The sequence below is a fragment of the Cetorhinus maximus genome, chromosome 10, assembly GCF_964194155.1.
Source record: "Cetorhinus maximus chromosome 10, sCetMax3.hap1.1, whole genome shotgun sequence".
Lineage (NCBI taxonomy): Eukaryota > Metazoa > Chordata > Chondrichthyes > Lamniformes > Cetorhinidae > Cetorhinus > Cetorhinus maximus.
Genome location: NC_135888.1, coordinates 76877415 through 76897090, shown reverse-complemented (window position 1 = coordinate 76897090; position 19676 = coordinate 76877415). Strand labels below are relative to the sequence as shown.

Here is a 19676-nt window from a genome sequence, read left to right as displayed (position 1 = left end):
GCCCAATCACACTGTGTTTCACAACAGCACATTTAAAGGTGTGCACTTGGCGGGCTGCACTTTGAGGAGAGCTCGTAGGTATGTGGAAGCAACATTGCGCAGTGCTCACAAGTCAGGAGTGTGATGGAATACCTGTGGGCCTTGAAGGTTGAGGTGCATTGGGTATGGTGGGGGTTGGTGCAAAGGCTGCCCTACAGTTGAAGGTAATGCACAAGCACATGGGGGAAGCGGGGGGTTGGGAATCAGCCACGCATTAGGGAAATGTTGTATAAAAAGTCACCATTCCTCCACAGCTGAGACAGTTCTGACGCAGTCACATTGATATGCATGGAGTTGGGCCTTTAGCTTATCTGCCCACTTAAGCAATACAAAGGCATGAAAGTACCACCAAATGCTCCAGAGCTTTTCACCCCTCGGGCACAGACTATGATATAATGAGTGTTTTAATGGACTGCAGAACAGTTGGACGGCCGGGCACGTTGTTCAATTTCCTTGCTAAAGCTGGCCATGGAGCAGTCACTGGTGGAGGCGCTCACTGCCCCTTGCAAAATCATCATCATGGTTTGGACCAGTTTCCCCCATGGTGCAAGCTAACAGTGCAGTCTTGCAGTGCGGGTTAGGAGAATGCCTGCATCTGAGCTGAGAGCACAGCATACAGTCCAATGGGCAAAGCTGCTGTCAATCGGTCAGGTGGAGTTTAGGGCATCCATGAGGCGCACTAAACTCTGGCCATTCGAGTGGTGGCCAGCACTCTCCAGGGTGCATTAAAGGGCTTTCAGACTTAATCAAGAGAGGCTTTTAGAACACCCAAGTTAAACCACATGTCTCTCCCTTTCATCCTGCAGGAGTACAACATCAGGAGCATGGAGACTGGTGAACTAGCTGTATGCCTCGAGGCGTACACAGAATGAAAATGATGGAGGAGAGTGTGACGGAGGCACTTGGCTGTGCAGAGGGAAGAGCAACACCCTAAGGAAGAAGGGGCGGCCGGGGCTCCTGAACAGGCCAAAGAGCCACAATGAGCCGTCACTGGTGGGCGCCTAGCTAGACTCAAGGTTTATAGACGCTGCCTTTCATTCCTGCAGATGACCAAGAACCAGTGTCAAATACTGTGCATGTCTAGGGAACTGGTCGGTTACATCTGCCTGCTACTGCAGGATTTGATGCCTTGGGGACATGGAGGGCATCCACTGCCAGTGGCCGTGAAAGTGACCGTGGCGCTCAATTTTTACGCCAGTGGCTCCTTTCAGGGCTCCACAGGTGACCTCTGCCTCCACCCACAAATGCATCCATGAGGTCAATTACAATTTTCAAAAATCAAAATTATCTCCCTGAGGCAGCTCTGTGCCTCAGAGAGATTTCTGCGCTATTTCACACGCATGCCCCGACTCAGCCTACTCCCCCTGCCCGCACAGGGGGTGCACAATGCTTGTGTGTGCGCGCGTCACGCTGGGTGGGCCTTAATTGGCACGCCCATGTAAAACGGTGGCATGCAGCCGATCGCGGGCGGCGGTCGGCTACGTGCCTGCCCGCTCCCGTCCAACCCCCCCAACGGGAGAAAATTCTCCCCCTGGTCTTGTTGTATGCGGTCACAGACGGATTCATTATCTGAGGAGTCGCAAATGGTACTGATCACTGTCCAATCATCAGCAAACATTTCTACTTCTGACCTTATGATGGAGGGAAGGTCACTGATGAAACAGCTGAAGATGATTGGGCCTAGGACACTACCCTAAGGGACTCCTGAGGAATTATCTGGCGCTGCGATGATTGGCCTCCAAAAGCCACAGTAATCTTCCTTTGAGCAACACATGTCTCATAGCAGTGGAGATTTGTCCCCCCCAATTACCATTGAGTTCAGATTTATTAGGAATCCTTGATGTCACACTTGGTCAAAGGCTGGTTTGTTGTCACAAAAAGTCACTCTCACCTCACCTCTGGAATTCAGCTCTTTCATATATGTTTGGACCAAAATATTTCCAATGTTCATGAAAACTAAGTTCCTTACCAAATGATAGCAAGACGTGGAATGGTAAACATCAGTACAGGTTCTAAACCATCAATCATGTCTTGTGTCAAGTAACCCAGCTTCAATGCCCTGCAGTGGGGGAAGATGATATTTGACAGAGTACGTGTGAAATCATCTTGAGGAGCCATTACTAAATATAGTAAGAATGGTGGATTCTACATTTAAAGTTAGTACAGAGACATTTGAATTCAAGAACGTTACAAACGAAAGACTAATTAAATGGAAAACCATAGGAATACAAGATGAGTCAGAGGCTGGATGAGACAAAAAAGAAACAGTATTTCTGAGAAGTTGAGAATGAGGGGGAATTATTGAATGGAGCCCTTGGGTCAGTGTCTGGATCCATTTCTTATCCACATCAATGACCTATATGGTAAGATGTATTGTAAGCATCTCAAAACTCCATACAAACCTAAAACAGGGAGGCTGACTATGATGTTAAACAAATTACAGAGATCAGCTGAGCAATCAGGCAAACAATAGACAATGAAATTTAATACTGTTGAATCTTTAGTATTTACATATTATTGCAACATAGATTTATAATAAACAAATAAAATTAGCACATGGAAATCTCAATGGTACCTGAGAGTAATGGTAGACTCATCACTTTCAATGTTTAGATGATATGCCAAAACAACTTAAAATAAAACTGACATATGATAGAATTTGACCTCTGGGTGCTAAGCACTTTGAGACATCCTATGAAATGCTTCCTTTTTGTGTTGTGGTTACTGTCATTGTGTAGGCAAACATAGCACTCAATTTTACATAAACATCATCTGATAAACTATTTTTGCTGTTATTGGTTGATAGACATCTGTTGGTACATACACTTTCCTGCTGTTCTTCAAATAGACACACAAGATCTTTTACATCTACCAGAGGGGGGAAAGATAGGTTTTGATTTAACATCTCATCTGAAAGATGGCACCCCTGGTACTGTGGCACTTCCTCACTACAGTTCACTGATCCATGGAGAGCAGAATGGTCAGTTCAAGTTGAACCCTTCAGTTTGTCTCCTGCATTAAGTCCATTGCACAAAAGATATCTACAACATCCTGGTGATAGAGTTCACAGACCGCAAACTGTCCCACTCTCAAATTAGTAAGCAAAGCAATGGAAAACACACTCTCATCTAGACATTCATCAGGACAATTTGGACTAAACACAGCAACAACAGACAATTGTGGGAGTTTAAAATGGAAGGCAGGGTATTTATGCAAGGGAACATCAAAATTCAGAGGTACTGACCTATCAACAGTTTCACAGAAGAGCACAATAATCTGTTGCTGATTGTAGAGCTCCTCAGGAGATTTGATGGGAACTACTGCAGAAACATAGCTGGAATAGGAAGGTTACACTTTAGAACAAGCTTTAACTTTATATGGAAGATGGAATAGTGGCCTATACACTAATCAAAGAATCAGTTCTTTTTGCTAACCCTTTTAAAGGTACTGGTTACAAATAGTTAAACAGGTTTGCCAAGTGTATGATGCAACTAAATCACACTAAAACACATCATCACTTCACTTGTGTGGTACATCATTGTTAGTTGTTCAGCTTCTTTCTCTTCCAAAAGAAAATTAAGTTAACCCAATGCCTTTTCATTAATATTGTGATTCATAAATTGGTAGTTTCATTTGCTGTTTCTGGGGTCTTTAATGCTGTGATGTCACATGTAGGATAGCCGAAAGCAAAGGAAAAAACGCTTTTGAGGTCACATTCCAAATTCAAACAGCCTTTCTTTTTGACATAACCAAAATTTTTCACCTGTGCAGCAGTGATGCTCTTGGTTTAAGGAGTTCAAAAATTATTTTAAAGAGGTATGTATGGGATTGTATTTCACACAATGTTCGAAGCCTGAGATTCTTGTTTGTTCTGTTGTTGGGTGGAATCGCAAATGTGCAGTCAAGCATTCAAAAGACTGAATTTGCAAAGATTTAACCCTCCCTTTCCAGATACTTTGAATGGTCTGCCCATTATGACCTGGACTTTGCACTCGGTTGCACTTTCCTTTCCTGTGAAATTCACCCTAAATCAGCAGATCCAGTCAAAAGATAATGGAATTTGAAGCTCAAATACATTCAACACAATTCAAGTTTCTGCTAGTTTAAAAAAACATTGCAAGCCCAGCCCACAAAACTGGCCACACACCCAAGATGAATTGATAGTCATTGCAGGCCTTAAGGCTCCAAATTAAGTTGGTTTTTTGGCCAAAAGAACTCTAAATAGGAACTTGAGTTTTTGAATACAATGTTTTTCAATCTACTAATAAGATGACTACTGTACCCAAATGTAACTAGGATATGGTTCCATACGCTTTTAAAAGTCATTTATTTAAAAAGGAAATAGAGTTATTCACAGGTGATGGATGGATACCAATTAAAATGGTTATTCTTTTGTGATAAACCCATTTTCAGTTGCATAGAACTGCACAAAGTTACCAATCTTAATATTAATAAAGGAATACATTTTAAAACAATTTAAAAAAAATCTATTTTAAAACACTGCGCCTACTGGTTCATGGCAGATTGTGCCATTTGGCAATATGCAATTGAGTTTGAGTGAATACTGAAGAGAAAATTAAACTTTTCAAAATGGATGCAATTAACACCTGGATCACATTTTTGTGTGCAAAATGGAAATTCTACCCTGGCCTGGCTTACGAGAGAGTTCAGGCTCACATCAATGTGGTTAAGTGCCCTTTGAAATAGTCACTCAGTTGTACCAAACCAGTATAAAATAGTAGCACTGTGGGTGTACCTACATCACACGGACTTGGCAACAGTTCAAGGCGGTGGCTCACTGCCAACATTTTAAGGGAAATTAGGGATGGACAACAAATATTGGCCTGGCCATTGTTCCTCACATCACCTGACCAAATAAAAAATGTATTTTCTTTAATTATGCATATAACTTATTTAGCATTTACCATGGTCATACTTTCAAACCCTTTCTGATTTTGACAAGGGTCGCATACACTGCAGTGCTAGTGAAACTACTCTATATAGATTACGGAGTGGCTTTGCTTCTGCTAGGGAGGTGGGCAATAACTGTTGCCACTCAGTGCTGTGGATGGAATATAATCGCCAACACAAAGTCACCTCCAACATTGCACTAGGCTTGAGAGTTCAGACAGTTAGAGCTGTTACTGAAACATTTGGACAAAGAACATATTAAGATCCGCAATCTTAGCTTAATTTCAATAAAGATGCCGAAACTGCCACTTACAAGCACTTGTGACTCGAGTTTATTATTTTATTACCCCTCACCTTAACTCAAACTCTGCGAAGACCCTGTCAAACCGAATAAGAGCTGCTTTGATGTCATCTGTATAGATGGTGTAATCAGAGAGACACTGTTCCCGGAGTAGATAGCGTACCTCCTCTAGATTGCGCAGGAGTTCCTCTGCCAGAGGGTGCAATAGAAGCATTTCGGATTCATGTACGTCGATGAGGGAACCAGCTACTAAACACTAAGTACAAATGAGGCAAATTAATTCTTTGTGGCTTTCTCACATACAAATACATCTCCCATCCCCACATACCCACTTATAAGAGCAAGAACACAAAGTACAATTTTGGGTCATAGTTTCTCATCTGTGCAGATTATAATTATGAAATGCTGATGGCATCCAATGATGGCTCGTCTTTCGTTTTGTCTATGTTGTTATGTAATTAAATAAATAAAACTGGATTCAAGTTATAATTAGATACCAAATTGATGCAGATTATGAAACATTCCACTTAAGTCCTGTGAATTTTTTTCCCCTCTCACTGTGGTTTGCTTATGATAGAAAGTTACAGTGAAATATGAAAAATGTTTCATGGATCTAACATCATGAAAGATAGATGGTAGAAATTTAGCTGCATATTACAATTAGGTGATATTTAATACACTGTTCTGTCATTGCTGATGGATCATACTAAAGTTTCACTTCATATTTAAAGATACAGAGGGAATATCATGAACCTTCCTTAACTTCCAGAACACAATGACAGTGCAAATAGAGGTCCCACTTCATCCCTTATTTGAATCTTCTGGTCATATGTACATTGAATTGTATCTAAATTCAATGAGGAATGAGAGGACGCCTTCTCTTCTCCCTTCAAGGGATCATCCCTAAAATTACGACTCCAGAAATACATACGGAAATGAAAAAGAAAACTGCGAGTAAAATGATAAAATCAAAAGTATTCGAGTGCATACATACTACTAATGAAATGCAGAGGTCTTAATATTTATAGACAAGCTTTAAGTCATTCTACAGAATAAATGGTGCACCAAGTTGTGGAATGCAACCAATCAGGATTAGCTAATGGACATTTCATTATTCAATAGGTTTCTGGGAGCTTTTCTAGGTTAGTGCGAAATTTCACTTAACCTTTTGGAAGGACCAACTCTGCTTTTGGTTTCCTACATAGGATTAACCAAATTGGAAAGAATCCATGACATTGAAAGCCATGTATGGTCTGTTGACAGAAGTTGGCTTGAACAACCAAAGAGTTTTTAAAAATTCAATACTAAAGATAGCCTTCGATTGCCAGCCACACCCTAATTATGTACACTCTTGAGCTTAGGTATTGATTTTAGCTTTGTACAGGTTCTAAAGAACTTCAGCTGGTGTAGATAAGCACAATGTTCATGACTAATTTCAGCCCTACAAATGAATTCATTTTGATCTAACTGGTGGATTTAACCAGCACTTAATCATAATGATAAGCTATGGCTAAAACCCATAAAATGTGCAAACCAAAATTATGCAGGCATACATGATCATATTGTAATCTGAAGACCCACATTGCTTCCCACCCCTCCTCAAAGTCTACCTCAGCAGCAAACCACAGTTGTATTCCTAGGTGTTCCTGTAAAACCTCATCTGGAAACTTGATGTGGAAATCTCGATTTGGTCGCTCATTGGGGATGCAGTCATCCATTATCTGATTAATTATCTGTAGCATGTGGTCCTGAAAAGTAAAAAAAAACAAACTGAACCAATAACTGGGTCAATCAGACTGATATTGGAAAGGCAGTTTAGGGTCGATCTTTCCTTTGCCCCACCTATCGCTGGCCTTCTATTCAGCTTCACCTGCTCCACCCCACCTTAAACAGCATAAATTTCATCACATTTTTACTTCTCTTTAGCTCTGAAGAAGTCATAGGGACTTGAAGCGTTAACTCTGGTTTTTCTCTCCACAGATGCTGTTAGACCTGCTGAGTTTTCCCAGCATTTTCTGTTTTTGTTTCAGATTTACAGCATCTGTAGTATTTTGCTTTTATCTTTCAGCTTGAGGTCAGTTGGGTTGGGGGGTGGGTGGGAATTCTAACCTCCAATTTCCATTGTATCATCCAAGTAGACAACACATTCTGTCTGAACAACACATTGTTTCTATCCATGGAAATAAAAACAACTTCCAGGGAGGAAGATTTATGATAAATATATTCTCTGCATACACATTTCTAATGTTTCCATCCATGGATATAAGACTTGCAGGGAGGAAGATTTATGATAAATGCATTCATTGTACATACATTTCCAATATTGTTACAAATAACAATCACAAGAAATCTATTACTTCCTTCATGATTCAAATGTGGTTGACTCTTATATGCCCTCTGAAATGGCCTAGCAACCCACACAGTTGCAACAAACTGCTACAAAGTCACAAGAAAGGAATGAAACTGGATGGACCACCCAGCATAGACCTAGGTACCGGAAACGACAACGGCAATCTCAGGCCTGTCGACCCAGCAAATTCCTCCTAACTAACATCTGGGGGCTAGTGCCAAAATTAAGAGAGCTGTCTCAGATTAGTCAAGCAACAGTCTGACATAATCATCCTCACGGAATCATACCTTATAGATAATGTCCCAGACACCACCATCACCATCCCTGGGTCTGACCTGTCCCACCCAGCAGGACAGGCCCAGCAGAGGTGGAGGCACGGTGGTATGCAGTCGGCACGGAGTTGCCCTGGGAGTCCTCAACATCGACTCCGGACCCCATGAAGTCTCATGGCATCAGGTCAAACATGAGCAAGGAAACCTCCTGCTAATTACCATGTACCGCCCTCCCTCAGCTGATGAATTAGTGTTCCTCCATGTTGAACACCACTTGGAGGAAGCATTGAGGGTGGCAAGGATGCAGAATGTACTCTGGTGCGGGACTTCAATGTCCACCACCAAGAGTGGCTCAGTAGCATCACTTCTGACTGAGCTGGCTGAGTCCTAAAGGACATAGCTGCTAGACTGAGTCTGCGGCAGGTGGTGAGGGAACCAACAAGAGCAAAAAACATACTTGATCTCATCCTCACTAACCTACTTGTCCATGTCAATATTGGCAGGAGTGACCGCCGCACAGTCACAGTGGAGGTCAAGTCCCGGCTTCACATCGAGGATACTCTCCATCGTGTTGTGTGGCATGACCACCGTGCTAAATGGGATAGATTTCGAACAGATCTAGCAACTCAAGACCAGGCATCCATGAGGTGTTGTGGGCCATTGGCTGCAGCAGAATTGTACTTGAACACAATCCGTAACCTCATGACCCAGCACATCCCCCACTCTACCATTACCATCAACCAGGATCCACCCTGGTTCAAAGAAGTGTGCAGGAGGGCATGCCAGGAGCAGCATCAGGCATACGTAAAATTGAGGTGTAAACCTGGTGAAGCTATGACACAGGACTACTTGCATGCTAAACAGCATAAGCAGCAAGTGATCGACAGAACTAAGCAATGCCACAACTAACTGATCAGATCTAAGCTCTGCAGTCCTGCCACATCAGTCATGAATCGTGGTGGACAATTAAATAACTCCCTGGAGGAGGCGGCTCCACAAATATCCCCATCCTCGTTGATGGAGGAGCCCAGCACATCAGTGCAAAAGACGAGGCTGAAGCATTCACAACAATCTTCAGCCAGGAATGCCGAGTGAATGATCTATCTCAGCCTCCTGCGGAGGTCCTCGGCATCACAAATGCCAGTCTTCAGCCAATTTGATTCACTCCACGTGATATCAAGAAATGGACACTGCAAAGCATATGGGCCCTGACAATATTCCAGCAATAGTACTGGAGACTTGTGCTCCAGAACTTGCTGCATCTCTAGTCAAGCTGTTCCAGTACAGCTACAACACTGGCATCTACCCGGCTATGTGGAAAATTGCCCAGGCATGTCCTATACACAAAACGGGACGAATCCAACCCAGCCAATTACCACCCCATCAGTCTACTCTCTATCATCAGTAAAGTAATGGAAAGGGTCATCAACAGTGCTATCAAGCAGCACTTGCTTATCAATACCTGCTCACTGTCGACCAGTTGGGCTTCCGCCAGGGCCACTCAGCTCCTGACCTCATTACAGCCCTGGTTCAAACATGGACAAAAGAGCTGAACTCCCGAGGTGAGGTGAGAGTGACTGCCCTTGACATCAAAGCAGCATTTGACCGAGTGTGGCATCAAGGAGCCCTTGCAAAACTGGAATCAATGGGAATCGGGGAAAACCTCTCCGCTGGTTGGATTCATACCTAGCACAAAGGAAGATGGTTGTGGTTGTTGGAGGTCAGTCATCTCAACTCCAGGACATCACTGCAGGAGTTCCTGAGGGTAATGTCCTTGGCCCAACCATCTTCAGCTGCTTCATCAATGACCTTTCTCCCATCATAAGATCAAAAGTGGGGATGTTTGCTAATGATGATTGCACAATGTTCAGTACCATTCGCAACTCCTCAGATACTGAAACAATCTCTGTCTAAATGCAGTAAGACCTGGACAATATCCAGACTTGGGCTCACAAGTGGCAAGTAACATTCACGCCACACAAGTGTCAGGCAATGACATCTCCAACAAGAGAGAACCCAACCATCACCCCTTGACCTTCAATGGTATTACCACCACTGAATCCCCCACTATCAACATCCTGGGGGTTACCATTGACCAGAAACTGAACTGGACTAGCCATATAAACGCTCTGGCTACAAGAGCAGGTCAGAAGCTAGGAATAGTGTGATGAGTAACTCACCTCCTGACTCCCCAAATCCTGTCCACCATCTACAAGGCACAAGTAAGGAGTGTGATGGAACACTCTCCACTTGCCTGGATGAGTGCAGCTCCCACAGCACTCAAGAAGCTGGACACCATCCAGGACAAAGCAGCCCGCTTGATTAGCACCACATCCACAAACATTCACTCCCTCCACCACTGACACACAGTACCAGCAGTGTGTACCATCTACAAGATGCACTGCAGGAATTCACCAAGGCTCCTTTGACAGCACCTTCCAAACCCACGACCACTACCATCTAGAAGGACAAAGGCAGCAGATAGATGGGAACACCACCACCTGGAAGTTCCCCTCCAAATCGTTCACCATCCTGACTTGGAAATATATCGCCGTTCCTTCACTATCATTGGGTCAAAATCCCGAAACTCCCTTGCTAACAGCACTGTGGGTATACCTACACCACATGGACTGCAGCAGTTCAAGGAGGCAGCTCACTGCTACCTTCTCAAGGGCAACTAGGGATGGGTAATAAATGCTGGCCCAGCCAGCGAAGCCCACATCCCATGAATGAATAAGAAAGAAACTTCCTACCACTGAAATGATCTAGAGTGATAAATCCTTCAGCCTTACAAATGAATTCACTTTGATCTTTGTTTTCAGTTGACACATTGGTATTTTGGATGGAATTTGTCTTTTCCATCTATGGATGCTGACTCAGTAGCTATGCATCTCCCAACATTTTGGTGCCTTTGTCTCAGACATCATGTTGCAATTCATTTTGCCCCTCCTTCTTACATCATAAATACATTTTTTTTTTTTACTTCTCTCACACACACAAACACATACGCACAAATACAAATACACACAAGCAGAGAGTGGAGAAAAGATAGTCAAATCCCTCAATGTTCATTCCATACACATGATGGTGAAACCATACCAAGTTATGTAATATGTAAACAAGATCTTGCGAATCTTTTCTGGGGTCATATCGTGAGACAACACCATCCCCAAATAAGGATTCCAAATGCATGCTCCACACCCTCAAGTCTTACAGCAAAACCAGTCAGCATTGTGGTGTGGGGTTTCAATGCATATTTTAGAATCATCAGTATCTATTTAGCTGAACATTGCTAAAGACAGATAATTGCAGCTTAATGAAGATCTGAGATTTTATAAAGACAGATAATTGCAGCTTAATGAAGATCTGAGATTTTATTCAGTGGATAGTACAATAATTCTTGAGTGCCTTACAAAACATTTACACCTCAAAAGGGGTGGAATTCCTTCTTGTTAACAGAATCTGAGTAATTATATTCCACAAAATTGAAGGAAGCCCTTCAAGTGTCAAAGCTTTTGCAACCTTGCCACTTGTTCATCTTCATACGTTGAAATCATGAAATCATGAAAAATTGCATCAATAATGCATTGATCGCCTCTTGTTTATACTAAAATGCTGTGCGCTACAGGGCCAGTGTACTGGTAACACCCTAAACTGTTAAAGTATTAGCAGTTGTTATGAATGCAGGACTTTACAAGATGGTTTTGTCTTTAAAATGTCTCTTAACTTAAGCTAAAACAGAATGTCCTAGATAGGAAGGGATGGTAATCAAACTAACTCTGCCTGGAGACAGGCCCATGTGATCCAAACTGAAACCTACTGAAAATCAAGTAACAGTTTTCACCCCTTGACACAAGGATCGACAGCTACTTCTTGGACACTGGCCAGAATTTTCTGTCCCTGTTGGCATCAGGTGTCGTGGCGCACGTGAGCAGACAATATGGTGGGAAGGCCAAAATTTGGTTTCATGCCATCATGAAACCAGTTTACGATTGTCCACTCCACCTGTTAATGGCGGGCTGCCTTTTCTGCCGCCGCCGGTCAGGAACATCATTTTAAATACATCTGCATCAAATTATAAGCCCTGCTCGCTGGAATGAAGCCCCACGTCAGCGGGAAAACACGCTGGCCCAGAACACGTCTTGATAAGTGTGACATGCAGAAGTCGGGACTTACTGTTAGGGCCTTGCTCACATCGCGGACATCCGAAGAGCAGAAGAAGCTGGAGCCCTACAGCTACCAGACCCTGGAGGCACGTACATCGCATGCTGGGTGGATTCTCATGGACATGGCTCTGCTGCAAAGCAGTTCATGGAAGGTGGAAAGCCACTGTCTGCTTTGAGACATCAATGTCTTGGCCTTCGTCTGCTATCGATAATCTTTGGGGGATGGGAGAGGAAGGTCTAGGTTTGACTGGGAGAGTGGGACGATCTACCCGGCTGGGGAGACGGTTGGGGGTGGGGGGGCGTGTTGAGGTTGGGAGGAGGGGTTAAAAGTTGTTCTGCAGGGAGGTGAGAGGAGTTCTGGGGTGTGGGGTATGGATGGGGGGGAGGGGGGTGGGAGACTTCTGGGGGAAGGGTGGTTGGTGGGTCTCAGAGGCAGGCATGGACCCTGGGGGGTAGGAAGTTGGTGGTCAGGGGAGGTCAATGTGGATGGGGGTGGGGTTTGCAGGAAGGTAGGGAATGTGCACATTCCCAGGGCATCCCGGAAAGGGAAAAAGAGAGTTCTGGCTGGTAGGGCGGTGGAAGGTGAGGTCAGGGGGGTCCACAGTGATGGAGGGGGGGGGGGGGGTGGGGGGGGGGGGGGGAGAAAAGGACATGGGTGACTAGGGAAGGGGAAAGGGCAGGGGAGCTAAAGACAATTTACGACAACCATGCTTCTAAAATTGAAAGTGAGCGGAGCCTTGTGTTGTGTGGGCACAGGTGCTGCATGGGAGTGTGATAAGTGGGTGGGCGGAGATGCAGGTTGGCTCAGGTGGACAACTGAAAGCGAACCCCAGAAGGCAGCATTGAAAATGCTCAGGACAGTGAGATGTGTGATGGACGAAGGCTCTGCATTCCTGGGAGAATGATTGCATGAGGCTCCGAAAGGCCCTGCCACACACATACTTCTCCCTCCAGAATCACTCGTGGACTGGCTGTGTGCAGCTGGGGGTGGGGGTGGGGGCGATGCAAGGGGAAGACTCGTGAAGTCTGTAAATGAAGCTGAAAGACAACTTTTCACATTACTCAGTGAAAACGAATATATTTTCAGATTATGAAGTGACAAAATGTGTTCAGCCGTGCAGCAACTTTAATCAGAAATTCTTAACTTTTCTAAGTTTACCACTTCTTCTAGGTGCTGCTCTGACATCTGCAGCAGGGATGGAGACAGCCTGTGCAATGGTTGGCCCCGTTGCCTCTGATGACTTTGGCATGGGTCCTCTAGACAGCCGGGGCTTCAGGGCCCCAGCTTGCTATGGCTTTCTCATTCCTGTGGGCCAATTGCTCCTCTGTGGTGACAGAGGATGAGGTTGAGGGGCTCACAGGCAAAGAGGACTCAGAGGAGGACGACAACCTCTGAGATTCGAGTGGATGACCCAGGGGTGTCCAGCTGCTGCTCCTCCTCCCTTGAGGTGCTTGAGGGCTCCAGCTTGAATCCTTGAGCAGAAGGAAGGATGTTGAGGTGCCCCATTTCTCTCTCCTGTTGCCTCTACAGGAACTCACCCATGGCTATGTGATGGAGTGCAGATTTGCACACATCTCCGCATTCTGCTGGACTAGGGTCTCCATGGCATCTGCCATCCTTCCCATGAGACCTCCATATGCGTACTGTGGGCACCACTTCAAAGAGCAGACGGATGCACTCCTCCAACTTGCCTGCCACTCTGTTGAGGGCTTCCAGCAGCTCTGGGTGATGTTCCCCTGCCTTCTGCTGACTCCAGAGGCTCATCTGTCTTGGGCCTCATAGGTGCCTCTTCCCCAACAGTCCTCAGTGTGCCAGACAGCTTCGCTGAACCTGCATCCTCCTGCTGCAGACACATGTCTGTGTGGTGACCACCAGATTGTGAACCCAAGCCTGCTCTAGATCTAGGTCCCACTGAGGTGTGTCTCTCTGCTCTGGTGGATGGTGTGGGTAAGCAGAGTGATGGGTCTTCCAGGCTGCTTCTTTTCAGCTTTTCAATGGAGGTGGTGTACTCTTGGCTGGAGGCAAGGACGTGGATGGAGTTGAGGGATTGGCTGGCTGAGGGTGTTGGTCGCTTGGCAGAGCTCACTGTGAACCAAAGTAGTGATAATCAGTGCATGGCAGCAGAGTCAAAAGTAGGAGAGAGCACACTCATATTTGTGTTGAGGGAAGAATGATGTGGCAGGATCCCCACATGGTGTTCGCCGCTGACCTCACCATCACTGCAGGCACAGGCCACGTCCTCACCAGTCAGCACGATGGCACGCTCCTCAAAGTGAGTGAGGGGTCTAATGTGGGCCACTGCGCTGCTCCGCCGCCCCCCAGTCTATGACCTCTTCCTGCTGTTGTGAGCCAGCTTCTCCTGCATGAAAACAGATGGAGAGTGTGTGAGCAGGACACATGGCACTGCACGGAATGTTTGTGTGGTGGGCAGAGTCATGGATGGCATGAGGATGCGAGCTCGAGAGGATATGAGACTGGTGGAGATGTGAGGGTGTGTGTGAGAGTTAGTGGTGTTGTCCCTTGAGGTGCGAGATCCCTGCGGATGTGTGGCGGGTTTGCGAGTGTGAGAGTTGAAAGTGATGAGAAGAGCGACTTACCCTGGCAGAATGGATGAGACCATTCATCTTCTTCCTGCACTGGATGGCTATCCTCTTTTTCAGGGCATTGGCGTGACTACCACTGCCACCGCCTCCCATGCTGGATTGACGACCTTGCTTACTGGCCTTTGCCCAGACCGGGTTAGAGGACATCGCGGCAGGCTTCCACTGCACCCTGTAGGGACTTCAGGGAGGTGTCGCTAAATCTGGGGGCAGCACATTTCTTCCCTTTGGCAGCCATCAGTTCCCAGTAGCTTCCTATCCCTTGAAGAGTGTTAACTCTTTGTAGGAATGGTCTTTAAATATGGTATCAGGTTTATTGAAGAACTGAGGTGATGGCGAGGCGGGCGAATCAGAGGATGTCCCACTAGTGGCCTGGCATGTTTCCTGGGAATGCATATTTAATGAGGTGGGAAAGGGACGATACGGTGTGAAAACCCGCCATTACGGTTAGCAGGTAAAACGTCCTTTTTCCTGCCCGTTGCCGCAATTAGATCAAATCTGGGATGATTCCACCCACAGGGAGACCAAAGAAATTACTGCTGTGGGAGGGAAGCAGCAGCCTCTGCTGTGAAGAGCAGGGTGAACAGTTTTTGTGCTAACAACCAAGCAGAATGCTTGGAGAAGTTACTTTACTGTTCAAAAGGAAGGGAAGAGACAGATGGGACTTTGAGTTTTAAGGAACAGGAGTCATTGAGGTGGGCCTTTCTGGTGGAAGTTGGATCTGAAATACTTTGTCTTGGTGGAACAGTTTTCAAAGGACATCAAAAGATTTGACCTGATGTGGCAGGGAGAAGCGAGCCTGTTGGAAGCCAGGAGTACCTCGAGACTTAATCTTGCATTGTTACCCATTAATCAGAAACATAGCATAAAGTAAAAACGTGCCATGTGGCAAATTTCAATTGACTTAATTAGTTAATGCAAAAGTACCTTTTCTTTAAGTTGTTGCATTAGTTGCCTGTTAAGTAGTGTTTGATCTTTGTTGATTTTGATTTGTTTGTTACAGTTAAGTCTTAAAACATGAAATCTTGTCCTTCAATAATTTCTATCGGTAGCTGTGAAATCCATGTTCCTTTAAAAAAATGTTTTTGGTCTCCATAGGGATTGTAACAATGTACAAGAAAACCAGTACTGCAAAATACAACATAAAACAACTGCCTCCTGCCTGGTGTTAGGATCTACAACAAAAAGGAGGCATTTCTTTTTTCAGCCAAAGTCCATTTTTTCTAAACATTAAGGATCCAGATTTTGCAGTCAGTGGCATAGGAATGGTGCTTACCACTAATGTTGATAAAAGCTATTCGCAAATTTTTAGTGGGCTCTAGTGTGCAGCTTCCTCTATTCCACTACCAGTTTGAATTCAACACCTTCTACAGGGGGTTGTGGTATCCAGGAACAGAGCAAGACATTAGGGAGATGGATCAGCTAATCAGTTGAAGAATTCTCAGCCAGCAAAGTAGGAAGTCAAAAGCAGGGACATGGGGTTAGGGCTTCAACATGAAGGTGCCCCCTCCCTAACATTTTAGAAAATTCAGACGAAAGTCCCAGAAAACCAAGGAGGGCCTTTTAAACAGCCTGCCTTGGCACTCAGCAGCCTCTGTGGCCATCTCCGATCTGTGTCTGGGGCAGCAGGCCCAACTCTGCTGCGCCCGCCCCTCCAAAGTGAAAATTGTGCCATGTGGGGTACTTTTTACTCTAGGGCAGGTGCACTGAGCCAGGAAATTTCTTGACTCGAGATACTTACCTTGGCAACAAAAATCCAGCCCTGTAGATCTAGAAGTTAGGTTCATTTTAGAACTATCCATATGTTGGGTACGTTAGCCTTAAACAGGACACACAAGGAGATAATGTATTATATCGTCACAAACATGTTATTCCATTCTCATATGCAATAACATCCATGTGCTGTGCTACCAGTGTGCAGTTAGGTTGGGTGCTTGGTGATTAAGCATTTGATTGTTGTGATGTTTAAAAGAGCACCACCCATAGTAATTGTGCTCAATTGTGGTTTCTCCTTGATACCACACAAAGGTGCAGCCTCATTACGAGATCTTGGGCTGACTTTTTTTGGTTTGTATTTGTGAGAATATACATTATGCCCTTCTGCCTTTCAATGCCTTAGCTTCTTAACTCAATACTATATCTTAATAACCTGGTATTGAAACCAGAGTGGGAAAGTTTCCATTCCGTAATTAATACTCATAAATCTCTATCGATATACAGCCAATGCTATAGCCAGTTGAATAGCAGAATTCTTTAAATAAGGCAATGATGCCAGAATGAAGCATCATGGTCAAATTTTATGAAAATTATCCAATTCCAAATTATAGTGGAATATACAAGGATAGGCCAATTCAATCCAAATTTACGATCACGCTTCAGAAAATGAAAGGACTTGATATAGTGTATTCAGAAAAAAACTTGGCAATTCATTCGGTTTTAAAGGAAAAACACAAGGGAAAATGCTTGGAAAACGTAATGGCAGTTCGTGATATGAGCAACAAAAGGAGGCCCCCGTTTGAGAGCTTCCAGCTGATCTGCAGTCCCAGCAGCACCAGAACTCAGTACTGGGTGCTGCTGGGACTGCAAACAGTTCGAAAAAGAAGAGAAAATGAACGCCGGAGCCAGGGCAGAAAGGCAGTTGGGTGGGCAAGGATCGGAGGGTGTGAGGGGGGGTTGATTGGGTGGGTTTTGGATGCTAAGTGGGGAGGAACAAAAAGGGGGGGTGGGTGCAGTGTAGGGAGATAAACAACTTGGGGAGGCAGGGTGCCCCTGATGCACAAGGGGCATTCCCTGAATGATGTGCCCCTCCCACTTTCTTCCCACCTTGCGAAATATTTTTTTTCAAAAGCAGGCTCCTCACCCGTGCCAGCCTGCCAATTCTAACTATTTTATGGCTTGGGCAGTGTGACATACAGGTCAATTGACTTGCTGACAAGCTCAATTGCCCATTAGTTATTTATTTAAAAACGGTGGATGAGCAGCTGATTTTGGAGCCTACCCACCCACTATATTATGGGAATCAGGCTGGGGATGAACAGGAAGGTGGTGGGCCACTGCCGCCCCTCATATTTCACATGCCCTCCAGCCAAAAGCACACCCGGCAGCAGGTCACAAAATCCAACCCCTGATTTCAGGCCCACTATTTGAATAAACTGAATGATTTGTGATTTGTAACTATTTTGAGAGCCTAACGGTTTGTGAAGGTTTGTTGTGATTAGCCCAGTTGTCAAGTGGCTACTGCTATACTTACTCATCTGGCAGAAAAAGCAACAGCTTAAAACATGGAAGGGTATGGGGAAAATAAGTTTTGTGAACGGTTTCACCTAGTTATCTGTCTTTTCTCTCAGATGCTGCCCGGCCTGCAGTAGTACAGCCCCAGTAATTTCTTTTGTTCTTTTACGGGATGTGGGCACCACTGGCTCGGCCAGCCCTTTTTTGCCCATCCCTAATTGCCCTTGAGAAGGTGGTGGTGAGCTGCCTTCTTAAACTGTTGCAGGTCATGTGGTGTAGGTATACCCACAGTGCTGCTCAGAAGGAAGTTCCAGGATTTTGACCCGGCAACAGTGAAGGAACACCGATAGATTTCCAAGTCAGGGTGTTGTGTGGCGTGGAGGGGAACCTGCAGGTGGTGGTGTTCTCATGTATCTACTTGTCCTTCTAGGTGGTAGAGGTCATGGGTTTGGAAGGTCCTGTTGAAGGAGCCTTGATGAGTTGCTGCAGTGCACCTTGTAGATGGCGCACACTGCTGCCGCTGTGCATCGGTGGTGGAGGGAGTGAATGTTTAAGATGGTGGATTGGGTGCCAATCAAATTTTTATCTTATTCGTTCATGGGATGTGGGCTTCGCTGGCTAGGCCAGCATTTATTGCCCATCCTCAGTTGCCCTCGAGAAGGTGGTGGTGAGCTGCCTTCTTGAACCACTGCAGTCCATGTGGTGTAGGTACACCCACAGTGCTGTTAGGAAAGGAGCTCCAGGATTTGACCCAGTAACAGTTAAGGAACGGTGATATATTTCCAAGTCAGGATGGTGAGTGACTTGGAAGGGAACTTCCAGGTGGTGGTGATCCCATCTATCGGCTGTCCTTGTCCTTCGAGATGGTAGTGGTCGTGGGTTTGGAAGGTGTCTGATGTGGTTGCAAAACTAGACTAAATTGAGGTGTGTAACAGGTACCTTTAGAAATGCTCCAACTGGGATTTTGCAGTATGTTTACATTTATTCTGAGAAATATTTCAATTTCTATTAACATTTTTTTTGGAATATTGCCTGGCAAAATAAAAAAAGTTGAAAGCACTAAAAGCCTGATCACTATAACCAAGTTTGTAACCTCCACTATGTTTAAGTTTGAATAGTATCCATAATTTGTTTAAGTGTCTAGCATGTGCAAAATGAAATTGGATTAGCTCTACCACACAAGATTGTCTGCATGAGTCCAAGTCTAAGTCACTGACCTGCCTGGCCCGAAGATTATTTAGTTGTACCATATATTGTTGGGGGTCATTGTGCAGATTCACGCTATTCAGCTCAGACATCACTTGAATCACTTCCTTATCTGCATAGAAGAACTGAGCCAATGGATGTGGGTTGGATCTCTGAAAATATACAAAATACAAGTGTCAAAATACAGAAATGATCCAGCGAGATCATCTCACCACAACACCCTATTGTAGCATATGAAAAGACATCTTAACTTGAGCAGTGATTCATAGCAATAGGATCCTGGCTCTTTACTGAACAACCAACGGATTCATTGGAATTCATTTTGCAGCAGAGCAAAAAACTTCTGAATAAATGACAACCGGTTAGGGAGTTCTCTGCACATAAACAATTCATGCATTCTCAAAATAATAGCCAACAGAAGAACAGTAACTTGATCCAGAGTTTAAGTAGAGCTCTTGATGTCATCTAAAGTTATGTACATCCTTATAAAAGGTGCATTATTCACCACAATTCATATACAAACTTAAATTATAAACCATCCTACAAATCATAACACGGAATGTTATGGGCTGCCAGTCTGTACAGAGGATTGTCCCAGC

General features: G+C 44.7%; 1 protein-coding gene across 6 annotated transcripts in view; it reads right to left on the bottom strand.

Moving 5' to 3' along the window:
• The window catches only part of LOC144685769 (lateral signaling target protein 2 homolog), a 56050-nt gene that overhangs the window by 16538 nt on the left and 19836 nt on the right, over window positions 1-19676 (bottom strand). For 5 of the 6 annotated variants that reach the window (XM_078550620.1, XM_078550624.1, XM_078550625.1 and 2 more), the window contains exons 2-6: window positions 19089-19229; window positions 6862-6999; window positions 5305-5507; window positions 3284-3373; window positions 2009-2098 (exon numbers count right to left, since the gene is read on the bottom strand). In XM_078550620.1, the coding sequence (XP_078406746.1) occupies window positions 2009-2098; window positions 3284-3373; window positions 5305-5507; window positions 6862-6999; window positions 19089-19229 (662 nt within the window). The remainder of the gene's footprint in view (window positions 1-2008; window positions 2099-3283; window positions 3374-5304; window positions 5508-6861; window positions 7000-19088; window positions 19230-19676) is intronic. The other variant, XM_078550621.1, reaches the window with a different exon arrangement.